This window comes from Abrus precatorius, unplaced genomic scaffold, assembly GCF_003935025.1.
Source record: "Abrus precatorius isolate BTA unplaced genomic scaffold, Abrus_2018 Scaffold2, whole genome shotgun sequence".
Lineage (NCBI taxonomy): Eukaryota > Viridiplantae > Streptophyta > Magnoliopsida > Fabales > Fabaceae > Abrus > Abrus precatorius.
Window position 1 is genome coordinate 430241 of NW_020874362.1, and position 13913 is coordinate 444153.

Below are 13913 nucleotides of genomic sequence, written 5' to 3' on the forward strand. Positions count from 1 at the left end.
GGCCTTAATCTTGAATATCATAATTCATATAGCCCATCTCTATCGCTCTTACGATGGTAAAATAATATAATTTTTAAATATGAACTAAGTTAAATTGTTTCACCTTATATTTTATGTACAACTCTTGCTTTTGGTTATAAAAACTACGTAAAGAGTGAGAAATTAAATACGAGTTTACAACTAGAAGCTATCCTACAGGTATATGCAACTCTCATATTGCTATTTATCGCTTCTATAATTCTAAGTGCACAATTTTCGATTTGTTATTTATTTTGTTTTAGTTTTGCATATATAATTGTGCAGTGATATCTTGCACAAAATATACTTGGGTTTAACCAAACATGAAAATTGATCTAGGACAATCTATTTAGTTCTAAATTTTCAAGATTGTTTACAACCTCGCACCTAAATTAACTTACAATCTAGTAAACATTTATATTTATTCATTTAACAGTGAGTATTGTTAATCAGTGTCTTAAGAATACTGATTAAAGAATAAATAAATAATTTTTTTTATTAAAATTATATTAAAATACATGTATTTTTAATTAAATAGTTTTATTTGTAATTCATTAATAAATCCTCTGACAACATTGTTTAACATTCTATACATACTCACAGCAAAAATTATCGCCTATTTGCAAAAAATTTCAGTGCATAGGTGCTAAATTAGGTGAGCATTTACGCTTTCTATTGTTCAAGCTTGTGAACCACAGCATGCCACTATTGTTTAAGGTAGTGCAATGGAGTAGAAGCCTATTTGAGAAGAAAGGGTGAAAATTATTCACTTCTTTTAAAAATAAGATCACAGTTTGTTGTTAGTTTTATTTTTTGGACAAATATACCTTTTGAAATAATACAAGAAGTGTTTAAAATTTTTAAGAAAATGTATTGGATAGGATTTTAAAGGATTTTTTTAGTTGAAAAAAGTCCTACAAATTTTAAAAGAATTTGAAGGATTTTAATAACTTTTAAGATATTTTAAAATTCTATGATACTTTAAAATTAGGATTTTAATGGATTCTGCAAGACTTTTAAGTGGGGATTTTAATAAATTCTGTGAGTCTTTGTAGAATTTTGTGAATTTTTAATATAAAGAGTTCAATTTTTTTTTTTCATACATTCAAATTTAAAGAGTCAAAGACAAAAATAATAAAAAATAATATTTGGATAAATAATAATAATAATTCTCCGTAATATTATATCCTCCTAAATAACATTCACTTATATATCCATAGTTATAATAATCTTCCAAGCATTAGCGTCTTTTTACTTTTACTCCTGAGTTTGAATAATAGGATTAAAATTATAATCTTTATTAACCGATAATGTTGAAGATAAAAGTTTGTCCATTAAAAATTTATCATAATGATATTCTTTACGAAGAAAGTTATGTAGTGTTGTACATGTTACCACAAGTTCTACTTGTGTCTAATAAAAATGGAGGTGTTAACTTAAAAATTGTGAACCTTGATTTAAAATTACTAAATATTCTCTCGATCACATTCCTTAAAGACGTATGATGAAAATTGAACAAATTTTTTTTTATTTTCAGGATTATTACCCTAACCTGCAAAATTTTATATATGATATCTTACACCTTAAAATGAAGCTAAAAATTGGTGTCGGTTACGGAATTCACAATCCACTAAGAAATATTTACCTAATTACATATGCAATATATATATATATATATATATATATATAATAATAATAATATTTAAATAATAATATAATTACATATGCAATATATATATAATAATAATAATATTTAAATAATAATAATAATATTATTATTATTATTATTAAAAAAAATAAATACTTATCTTGAGCCACTTTAAGTCTATTCCTCCTTGTTATGACATCATTTAGTAGCTTAGAATCATGAGTTGAACCTTTCCATCTACTAAGAATGTACATGAACTCCAAATTAAAATTACAAACAGTTAATAAATTTGTGATATCTTTTTATGACGATTACAATAACTGCTTATATCTCAGTCCCTCACTATTGTTGGAATATTATCTCGTTAATAGTCCCGTAAAAGGCTTATTATTTCTATATTTTAGATATTTAAATATCTATTTATTTAATTAAAAAAATATTATATGATATAGATAAATATCTCAAACTCAACAGTTAAAGGTGTTATTTAATTATTTGAAGATTTACTGTTAATTATAGATGTAGAGATCACGATATCAATTTTAACTTTCACCTTTCCCTTTTTTTAATGCGTGTTATAAAAAAAATACTACTTAAAAGTTGAAATTTCAAGTATTTTTTGTGTTATATGTCTGAGGAGCAAAATAGAGCAAGTATTTATGTTTTCACCAAATAGGGGAATGGATTAGGGATAGTAATACAATATTATATATAAGTAGTAGTGCAATATTATTAGTAAAGAAAAAAATAGAAAAGACAGGAGTATAGAAAAAAAAAAAAGAGATGAAAAACATACTTAAAAATTTTTAAAGCACTTGAAAAGTCACTTTAAATAATTTTCCAAAATCTGATAAATTTAGATGGGATTGTTTTATGAATTTGGTATTTATAAATATTACTAAAAAGTCTTTTAAAATCCTTCTAATACAACAATTCTTTAAAATCTTTATATTTTTTAATACAAATAGATTGTTTTGAAGTTGTAAAAAGTCTCAAATGAATACCAATAGATTTTAATGGACTCTTTCAAAAATCTTAAAAATTTAGATTGAATATCACTTAATTGTTTTTAAGTAACATAAAATTTTAATTAAATACCAACAAACTTTTTTACTTAAAAAAAATCTTTTAAAATCTTATAAAATTCTAAATCAATACATCTCTTTTAGTATTGTCTCAAGACTTAGACACTATTCCAATAAGCATAAGAGGTGTGCTTAGATAACTACTTATTTGAACATCTATTCAATAAGTTTTTTTTTAAATGATTTATAGCTCAAATTTAATGATAAAACTTTTTTAAAATAAAGTCGAAAGTAACTTATATTTTGACAAATCTATGGTTGGAATTAATCAAAGTGTTGATAGGATTACAATTTATAAGAATAATTAGGAATAGAAAATAAGATAAATAATAATTAAAAAAGCAACGAAACAAAAAAATACACATGGAAGGGATTAATAATCAATGGGGCCTGAGGCTATAAATTTGCTTATGAGCTAACATAAAAAATATCTCCAACGAGAGATAATTAGATAAGATCAGATAAATTAACCTTTGATATAAAAATTCAAATATTAAATTGTGTACGGTTGTATTCGTTTTAGATTGCTTTAAAATGGCCTAATTTTTTTTTTAAAAAAAATTACTCCAAAAAGTATCATTTAATCTCTTTACCTATTTTCTGCAATAAAAAAAATAAAAATGGGTAAAAATAGATCAACTTGTAAGCTAAAATAATCATAATTCACCTAAAAATAATATTTATTTGTTCTCAAGACTATAATTTTTTTCTCTTTTTCTCCTGTCTCTTCTTTTTTTTTTTTCTCTTTTTTTTTAATTTTTAAATTATTTAATTTTAGAGAGAGTATACAAATATTTTACAACATTTTTTTTAACTCTAAATTGCTCCATTAATAATTTAAAGAGTACCAAAAAATTATATTAAAATTTAACATGTATGTGATCAATGTATATTAAAATTATACATCCATTAATACAGAATATATGTGTGTGTGAAAAAAAATTGAAGGCTAGAAAAATATACATAAAGTATTTTAATTATTTTTAAGCATGCAATCAAACAAAATCACTTATATCTTATTTTATTATTATTTTTGTTTATCTTGAATATTAAAAAGATAATATAGTGTTATCATACTATTGTAATGTACATCAAATATAAAATAAGATAAAAAATTATCATTCCCTTATCATATTTTATCTTTATCCAATTCTCTATTCTATCATGTTTATCAAATAGACTTTTAAGTGTTTCAATTGCAATTTTTTATGAAAAAGAATTATTAATTCATATTTTATATATTAATCCATACTTTACATAATGTTTTCTTTCAAAATATATTAATTACTTAAAATATTAAATAATAAATAAAAATATAAAAAATTGATCTTAAAATCTTACAAATTATTTTATGCTTTTTATTTGAATGATTCATAAAAGACAGAGAACTAAATTGTAAAAGAGTAACTCTTACTTGTATAATCATATTATTGAAAGAATTTGACCTTTAAAATAATTAATATCATAGTTAAATTCTTTGAATTAAATGACACGTTTGATAACAATAGGAATATAAATCCAAGTATAAAAAATTTCACACGTCAATTGGGGGATTCAATCAAGTCTTTTGGCGTTATTTATTGAGTTGGCAGTGAACGATTTATTGACGTCGCAAACAGCATGAACCTGATCCAACAAAGGAACAAGAACCCACAATTTGACCAAAAGGTTAGCTATTATATTAGTGAAGACAGCGAGAGCGCCCACTTTCAAACAGTATGAACTAACCCTAGAAAATGGGAAAACATATTCACACGTGTTTGTATAGAAGCGGGTATGAAGCGTGTATATGGACGATGCCCCTTTATAAAACACCCTCGCAAATTTGTTCTATTGTAACTTGTTCCCATTCTTCTGAAAACAACAACACTTCATCTCCTTGGTCTTCTTGCACTCTTCAATCAAGGTACCTTCTATGTCTCCTTTCCCTATATGTGTTCCGGTTTGTGATCTCCCAAACACGTCATTGTCTTCTCCTACCCCATTTCTCCATCCTCAACCAGTTATTAAGATTTTTCTTACCCCTTAATTTTGATAATACGAGATTTTGTTCACGGATTCAACTTAGCTCATTTTTTGGGTTCATAATCTCGTTTCTAGAGCAAACAATAAACGACATTCCTTGAAATAATTAGCTGAATCTACCGAAATAATACAATTGGAGCGAATAACTCACTTCACTAGTTTATGGTTCTTTCCCCAATTTTGGAAATTAATGAGTTTTGGTTCCTCCAATTCTTCTGATCAGGTTTTGTGTCCTATACCATATATTCAAGAAAGCGAGCTAAAGATGACTCAACTTTCGTCGACCATGTATTTGCCTGAACTTGTAAGCACAATAGCACACCTAGCAATTAACCATAAGTTTTTTTAAGCAAACCTAATGCAAAACATAATCTAAAAAACTCTCAACTTAATTAATTATCCTTTTGTATGAATTAACAGGGAATGGAGGAGCCCACTTTGTTTCATCAATACCCGATGGATTCTTTTGCATTCCAGCTTGATGATCTTGACTTCGAGTCCTTCTCCGCGTCGCCAAAGAGCTATTCCTCTCACAAGCGCTCTTTCCCCGTTGAAAGTCCTCAACAATCTATTGCCCCTTCAAGACCCACCGAGCACCACAAGACTGTGACTACATGGAGTGCTTACGGCAGTGACTTGATAGCTCCCAAGCCTTCTTCCTCTTCGTCTTCCAAAATCATCTCTTTTGAACACTCCAATGCATCTTCAGTTGCTTCCCAACAATTCTACAACACGGATGCCAGTGTGAAGAAGCCTAAAATTGAAACCGGGTGCGGTGAAAACTTGGATTTTGCAGCCTATGAGAATAAAAGTTTTCTAAACTATGATAAACAAGAGAACAAGGCTGCAACTGCAACTACTAGAAACCCAACCCAAGCTCAAGATCATGTAATTGCCGAAAGAAAACGAAGGGAAAAACTCAGCCAGAGGTTCATTGCTCTTTCGGCCATCGTCCCTGGACTCAAAAAGGTACTACTTGTAATAAATCTCATACATAAAGCATCCCCTATATTATTCTAACACAAAATTTAACTTCTACATTAAATTCCCGCATCTAAACTCTAAAAGTGCAGCTGTAAGTACAATTGTGATTAATTTGAAACCTTGAACACATCCAACACAAATCTTCCACTTTCACTGGGTGCAATTGATCATTCACATTCTATATAATTTTATCATGTTTCATGTACGTGAAAGTTCTTTATTACAAAGTTGAATAATGCATGCATATTTGGATGCAGATGGACAAGGCTACAGTTTTGGAGGATGCTATAAAATACGTGAAACAACTACAGGAACGAGTAAATACGCTGGAGGAACGAGTGGCTGATAAAACAGTTGAAAAAGCGGTTTTTGTGAAGAGATCTTTTGTTTGCACTGACGATGGTAGCTCCCCCTCCGATGAGAACTCCGACCAATCATTCCCCGAAATCGAAGCAAGAATTTCCTGTAAAGAGGTACTCATCAGAATCCACTGCAACAAACATAGTGGACGAGTGGCTACTATACTCACCGAATTAGAGAAGCATCATCTCACAGTTCAGAGCAGCAGCTTTTTGCCCTTTGGGAATAACACTCTTGACATAACTATTGTTGCTCAGGTAAAAATAAAATCAACTTCAGTTTTTAAAGGCAAAATATTTGTATTTCCTCTAAATTATCGCCTCTGTTAACATTAACTTACATGATAAATTTTAAGCGTTAAAAGTACCAAGTTATTATTGAAACAAAAATTATAATTTTATATTTTCAATGTATAATAAGTATTTTCTTTTTTACCCAAAATTTAATACTTTTTAATTATTTAAAATCAGGTTTTAAGGGCTGATGTTAATATTTTACCGATTAGAACACACTTTCCTAGCAAAGTAGCATATTGGGAGTGTTTGAATTTTCGCATATTAACGATATGGTTTGTGTTTTTCTTGCAGATGAACAAGGAATATTGCTTGACAGCAAAGGATCTAATAAGAAATTTAAGAGAGTCTTTGAGGAAGTTGATTTGATCGTGAATAACCAGTTCAAGGCATCTACTGATCTACATTTGTTTATGTGCATGCATGAGTATAGGAATAAGCTTAATAATGACTTTTTATCGCAGTGCTTTCTTTTCTCCTTTTTGTCCATCATTTGGATTTTGGAGTAACATATCCATGGCCTGCGATTGCAAGTGTCTCCTACAATGTACCTCAGTTTACTTGGGCCTGTTCTGCTGTAGAGTACAAGATAATGCCATAGTGTTTTTCTTCCTTTTTTGCGTAGTTGACTCACCAGCTGCGTTACATACCCCACAATGGCATTTTCAAATCTCTGCATTTGTCTCTCTTTTCTTTTTTCCGAGAGGGGTTTTTGAGAGGATTTGACTATTCAAAGAGACCTCTTTCCTCTCTCTTTCACTTTGTGAACAGGGTACTGTTAGGAAGACGACGTAGACTTCATTTTATTTTTTATATTGTTTTCCTTGTCGGGTTGTGATCGATCAATTCTGTATAAAATTCTTATGATTACTGTTGTGACTAAATGACTGTGTTCTTCGTTTCAAATATTATGGATACTCGTGGCTGCATATCTTCAACTACTATTAATTTTTTGGGGGGCGAGATTCTCGGCATTTCGAATTATTTTGGACTCGGATTAACGCAAGTTGAGTGATATGGTCTATTTAAAATGATGTGTTTAACTTGAATTTTATGTTTTTAATATTTTTAAGATAAATAATTAAATGAATAGTATCTGCAAAATCTTAAACGAGTATTCAAAGTGCTACAGTATATTTTAATAATTAATCTATTGATATATAGAAGAAGTTGATTAATTTTGGTGATTGTCATTCGATCATGGGTCCACACGAGATTATCATATTGTTGCAATTTAATGTGGGCAACCACTACCAAAATTGGAGATCTGCTTGGTAATCTTGTAATCATTTAAATACTCACACCACACAAACTATCTCTTCCATGTAGAATAAAGTTTATATTATATTGTTGTGCACAGGTATTTTCAAATTCAGATAATATTCAAAAGTATAACTCAAAGATATTCAAGAAAAGAGGGTATTTAAAATTATAAAAAATATATGTATAATTAATTTAGGTGAAATTTATAAATTATAAATTTAATTGAAAATATATTTAAATTTATGAAAAGGATATAGATAGATGATTAAAATACTTAAATATAAAAATTTTAAAAAATAAAAATAACAGTTAAGAGAGTTAACAAATATTAGCATGTTTCAAAATGCTTAATTACGAGAGAATGATCACTCTTCTTTAAAAGCTTTTTGTTTTTAATTAAAAGGGCTTTTTTTTTTTTTTTTTTTTTGCTCTTAACATAAATTACTCTAAATATAAACAATATGTTACACCTAATTATATATATATATAAGTATGAATTATTATAGGAACATATCATTTCCTATTGCCGATTGGACATAAAGCTGGCTATCTTTATCATTAATATAAATTAATAATATATATGAGTTATGTATATCGCCAAGTCATTGTCCAAACGGGATCACTTCCATCCTCAAATTGCGCAAGAATGCTTCATGATTTATTTTAAAAAATTAATTACATATTGGGATTAGAAGTGTCATGACTCATTCAAGATGTGCAAGAAAAAATGATAGGAGACATCAACAGGCAAGAATGCAAAATTTATTTCTTCTTGACGGACATTGATTCTTACATAAACTCTCATATCATTTGTTATATTATAGACACATCAAATTTCTGCACAAAAATTAGATATAATAGAAGATTATATGCAATAATCGTTTATCATTAATTATTTTCCTGTTGGCTGCACACTAAAGAAAAAACAAAAGAGGAAAGGCCATAAATATTATTAACGTGAGAAACCCTCACCATGAATTTGATACCAGCAGCCGAGAGATCTCGTAAGGAAGCTTTGACCAGATGAACACAGCTGCATTATTTTAAGCTCCAAACTTAGCTAATACTTTAATTTCTCAGTATTAAAAAATATAATGTCCTCTGCTGTATTGTTTATCGTGAAAGGGATAGTAGTTTATTTTTAACATCTTTAATTAATGGTCATGAAAGCATAATACACGTGGTTATAATGACAAGTACTATACCAAAACAGTTGTCACGATTACAATTATTGAATGATGGTTAAATTCCAGTTTAATTTTCCCGTTTAAACTTAAGTTGAGTAGCTAACGTACACTCTTAGCAATATTTAAAAAGATACCCTGTTTATCAATAAAAATAAAAAATAAAAGATGTGTTGTGATACACAATTTGTTTAACCACTAAACAACATATTAAAATTAGTAATATTTTAGCATTATCATTTTATCACTTTATTACGCTTTAATATATTGATATATGATTATTTAAACAAACTTTAAAATGTTTTATTTTCATATTGAAATGAATTTTTTCACTTCAAACAATTTTTTATTTTAATCTTTACTTTTTCATAAATTTTTATTTTTAGATTTTATTACTGATTTGATCCATTAAAATTCTGTCACGGTCAAGTGTTAATTTTTTATTAAGTTGTTAAAAAGACAAAAAATAATTTTAAAAAACTGAAATAAAACAAAATCATTTAAAGTGACTAAAACTAAAAATTCATTAAAATGTAAGAATTAAAATATATTAGAAAAATTGAGACGGGTTTTGTACAAGTAATGTTAAATATATGATCATTTCCCAAGTAAGTAATTTAATTCTTACAAACCTAAACTATTAATCATAATCTCCCTGTCATCCTATCATGATTTGAATGAACATTAAGCATCCGGATCTCATATATACTCTCCGAACAACAGGGGCAATTTTACTAAAAGACGTCCTTTTCTTTGAAGACAAGTGAAGCTATATAATAAACACAAAGTCTTTTAATCGATAGACACAATATTATCTTGATTTGTTCCTTTCACACATTAATTTCCAAAATTCGTCACTTGAACTTACTCGTTAGGCCCTCCAAAAAAGAGCAAACTAAAAGTACCTACTAACGATCGACAAAGAAAATGAACAGAAATACACCAAACCGACCAGCCCAAAACAGAGCAAAACTTTGGACGGCATCGGAATTATTGGCGTGGGTTGTTTTATTGATAGCATCCCTACGTGTTGAGAAGAAGAAGGATTGTTCATATTCAAACATCACCGCCAATAATGGACTTTGATGAGACCCTTGACTCAGCTGGCTCGTACACAATGGTCGGCGATCCTATTGTGCCATACTTCCAGGAATATGAAAATTAAAATAACATAATATTGATATTGATTTCGATTATTCATCAGTCTCTTTTCCCACTGCCTTTATGCCAAAGACTTAATTACATGTCAACTTTGAAGATGAAACTAAGGTGTGAAAATTCGACCACTTACTATGGGCTCCCCGTGTTGATGCAACGAAATTTCAAAGTATTATTTTCTAAATCTCCATGTAATTGGGGTTCAATTTATGTTTGAACATATTCTAGATGCTAATGGACAGACAAGATTACTGGAAACACAATTAAAATTAATTAAAGTATTTGTCTGATTACAGTTTGGTATGGATAGCAACAAAATCGCAAGGTATGAAACTGTGCCTCCCACTATGTGGTCTTTGCTGTTCTTCATCAATCATCACTCAGCGAACAAGTGATCTACAACTAATTAATCTCCAAGTTTTCTCAATTTTTTCCCTTTTTCTGTTCCTTTTCATTTTCGAAAATGATAGACGCACATGTTAACTTATATATATATATTAAAAATATCCTTATATGGGGTATATGATGTGAAGATGTAAGACAAAACACAAAATTAACATGATACTCCTTTTATATTTCCATTTTTACACTTATTTTATTTTATTTCTCTATTTCTCATAGCATTACTCAATATATATATATAACTGGCTTGTTTAATACTATTATTGTTTTATTTTAGTCTTTAAAATAATTAATTTAATTTTTATTTTTTTAAATTCAATACTTTTAACCTTTTTATCGACAGAATGTAACAAAATAGACTTAAATATGTTTTAGTACTCACATTTTAATAATCTTTTTTAAGTCCCTTAAAATAAGTTCTTATTGTTTTTATATTTATTTTTTATAATTTTTTATTTTTAGTTCTTATTGCTCATTTGGTCTATTGAAATATTGTTAGGTATTAAAAAATTTAAAATGAAAAAAATCATTTTAAAGAACTAAAATAAATATAAAGAAAAAAAATTATATATATATATTAAGAGAGTTTAGAAAACTTTTACAAAAAACTCAAGATAGGACTGAAAGAAAAATGCTTTTAATAGATATTATAGAAAATAAAAAAGATTTGAAAGTGCTTTCAAGAGCTTGAAACTTTTGTCATGTTTTCATTATCATTGTTATTATTTCTATGCCATATCTCGAATAAAGTTATTCGTTCAATCATAAGGTGGTCGTTTAGAATCTAAATGGGTAGCAGCGAGAGTTGTTTATACGTTGGTAAGCCTGGAAGGTGTTCCTGGTAGTAAGTCCTAAGTGTAGGCAGTGAAACCGTTGGTAAGCCTGGGTGTTCCCGTAACCTATAGGACTAAAAATGGCAAACTTATTGAGAACAATGAGTAACTTAACTCTAGGTAGAAACAGAGAAATAATACCAAGAGTAAGGAGAACGGAGGATGAGAGTTCATCTTCTTTGTCAGCCCCCTCATCTACCCCACAACAAATAACTATAGATGACATAGAACAATCTCTACAAGATTGGTCTATACCAGTCATAAAAGATAAAGAAGTTTATCAACAGAGATCATTTTGGTCTCTAAATAACAATAGAGAGCAAATACATAAAATAGAATATTCCTACCCTGGAACAATAGGAAATTCAGAAATACAATTATTAAAAGATGATTTATTACAAAAACATAAAAATAAAGGTTTTAAGTTTATTCATATAGGGTTAATACAATTAGCTGTAAAACCAAACTATAAGTTGGGTGTTGACCTCCCTATACTTGTATTATTAAGAGACATGAAATTAATTAGGACCAGAGATTCAATAATTGCGGCCCTGGAAAGCAACCTCTACGATGGGCCTGCCTTTTTTAATTGTTATCCGAACTTTGCTATGTCTCTAGATAATAACAAGACATCCAAAGCTATTAAAATATTTACAAAAATACCAAAAGATATAGTGGATGACTCTTTTGATCCATTCCATGTGATTTATAGAGTCTGCTACAAGGTAACAAAAATAAATTATGATTATAGGGCAAATAGACAGATAAATAAAAATGAAACTGTTATAATCCAAGCTAATTTAAATAGAAGCTTGGTACAAGTTCCTAAAAGACTTAGACACGACCAGCTAACCATACCAGAAGAATGGGTTTTAGATGAACCCTCTTTTAAAAAACAAGAACATACAGAAATTAGAGATATAATAGAAGAACCAGAAAGATTTAGATTAAGAATGAATAGGTCTAGTTCAATACGAATAACACAACCATCCATTATTAGAGAACCCTCTAGACATTCTATTAGTGGATCGACAGTAGACATAGACTTAACCAAATTAGACAACATAACTAAACCAGGAATATCTATCCCAGTTTATGATCAACATTCCGAAACTAATTATAGTCCAACACCTTCTCAGGTTCTAAATACAATAGAAAAAGTTGAAAAATTCATAATAGATAAAAACTAGATTAAGGAAGATATAGATGCACAACATAATATAGAGAGAAAAACCTGGTTATTTGAAACATTTAACCAACAACAAAGAATAAAAATCAGAGAAAAATTTTACAAATACTTAGAACAAATACAAATAAATACTTATTTTTTTCCATGGATTGAAAAATATTGTATAAAAAATAATATAGATTATCCATTTAATAAAGAAATAAACCCTTTAAAAAAAATTACTAATATATGGAAAACGACCACAGGAAAAATAATAGAAGCAGAATATCATCCTCTAGAACAAATAAAAATACAAGTAGAAAATGAAGAAGTAGAAGCTAGTTCATATAAAAAAACTAAAGAAAATAATGATCTAATAAGTAAAAAAGATATAAACAAAATACATCAACAACTAAACTATTCTAATACAATAATTAATTTAATAACTAATCAATTAACAAGAATAGAAAATAATGAAAGTCCTAGCAACAATACTAAAAAATTACATTATTTAGATAAACCAATATATCCAATCACCACTATGTCAGCCCAAGCCATAAAAGAACTAGGGAAAAAGTCTGGCCTTGAGTTAGACATAGAAGAAATAAAAACAAAAATAGTTAAATTAAGTTTAGAAAAACAAACAATAAATACGTTAGAAGTTAATAAAATCTATGAACATCCAAAAATAAAACATTATTATAAAAGACCATCTCTACCAGATGTTGCCTTAGAAAATAGACCACACTTTGTACAAAACTCTTATGGAGGTACTGACATCGTAGAATGGAATATTGATGGTGCCTCTGAACAACAAATTTTCGATATCACACAACAAATGGCCATGGCGGCTACTGCCTACAAAATGAAAAATGCCACTGATAGAGTGACAGCTGAAGCAATAGTGCAAGGCTTTACTGGACAATTAAGGGGATGGTGGGATAATTATATAACTCTTGCAGATAAAGAATTCATTCTAGGACATGTTAAACAAGAAAATAATGAACAAGATGCTGTTGTAACATTAATATATACAATATTATTACATTTTACAAGAGATCCTATAATATTTAGAGAAAGAGTGAGGGAACAATTACATAAACTTAGATGCCCAACCATGACTGATTATGAATGGTATAAAGATATGTTTATGTCAAAAATTATGATGTTAGAGGATGCAGGAGAATCATATTGGAAAGAAAAGTTCATTTTTGGACTTCCCTCATTATTTGCAATAAAGGTAGTAGAAAATATAAAAGCTAGATTAGGAGAACATATAGATTATAAAACTTTGACAATAGGACAATTACATGGTTTTATTATAGATACAGAAGTAAAAATATGTGGAGATATAAAACTACAAAAACAGATACAAAAACAAGAGATAATAGGAAAAGCAGAATTAGGAAGTTTTTGTGTTCAGTATGGAATAGAACCTATACAGGCTCCTAGTAGAAGAATTAAGAAAGCCAATAAAAGAAAGCGAGATCAA

At 28.4% G+C, this 13913-nt stretch overlaps 1 protein-coding gene across 1 annotated transcript; it reads left to right on the forward strand.

Annotated features, from left to right (window-relative positions):
- Positions 1 to 4966: 4966 nt before the first annotated feature.
- On the forward strand, positions 4967 to 7293 carry LOC113858107 (transcription factor bHLH18-like). Its single transcript, XM_027490570.1, has 4 exons — positions 4967 to 5080; positions 5197 to 5745; positions 6018 to 6377; positions 6708 to 7293. Exons 1-4 carry the CDS (start codon positions 4967 to 4969, stop codon positions 6780 to 6782), a joined length of 1098 nt encoding a protein of 365 aa, XP_027346371.1. The 3' UTR covers positions 6783 to 7293.
- The last annotated feature ends 6620 nt before the right edge of the window (positions 7294 to 13913 follow it).

Coding starts and splice junctions, on each gene's coding strand:
- LOC113858107 (XM_027490570.1), top strand. CDS start 4,967: ATGAGTTTTGGTTCCTCCAATTCTTCTGATCAGGTTTTGTGTCCTATA. Junction 5,746..6,017: donor TCGTCCCTGGACTCAAAAAG/GTACTACTTGTA, acceptor ATTTGGATGCAG/ATGGACAAGGCTACAGTTTT. Junction 6,378..6,707: donor ACATAACTATTGTTGCTCAG/GTAAAAATAAAA, acceptor TTTTTCTTGCAG/ATGAACAAGGAATATTGCTT.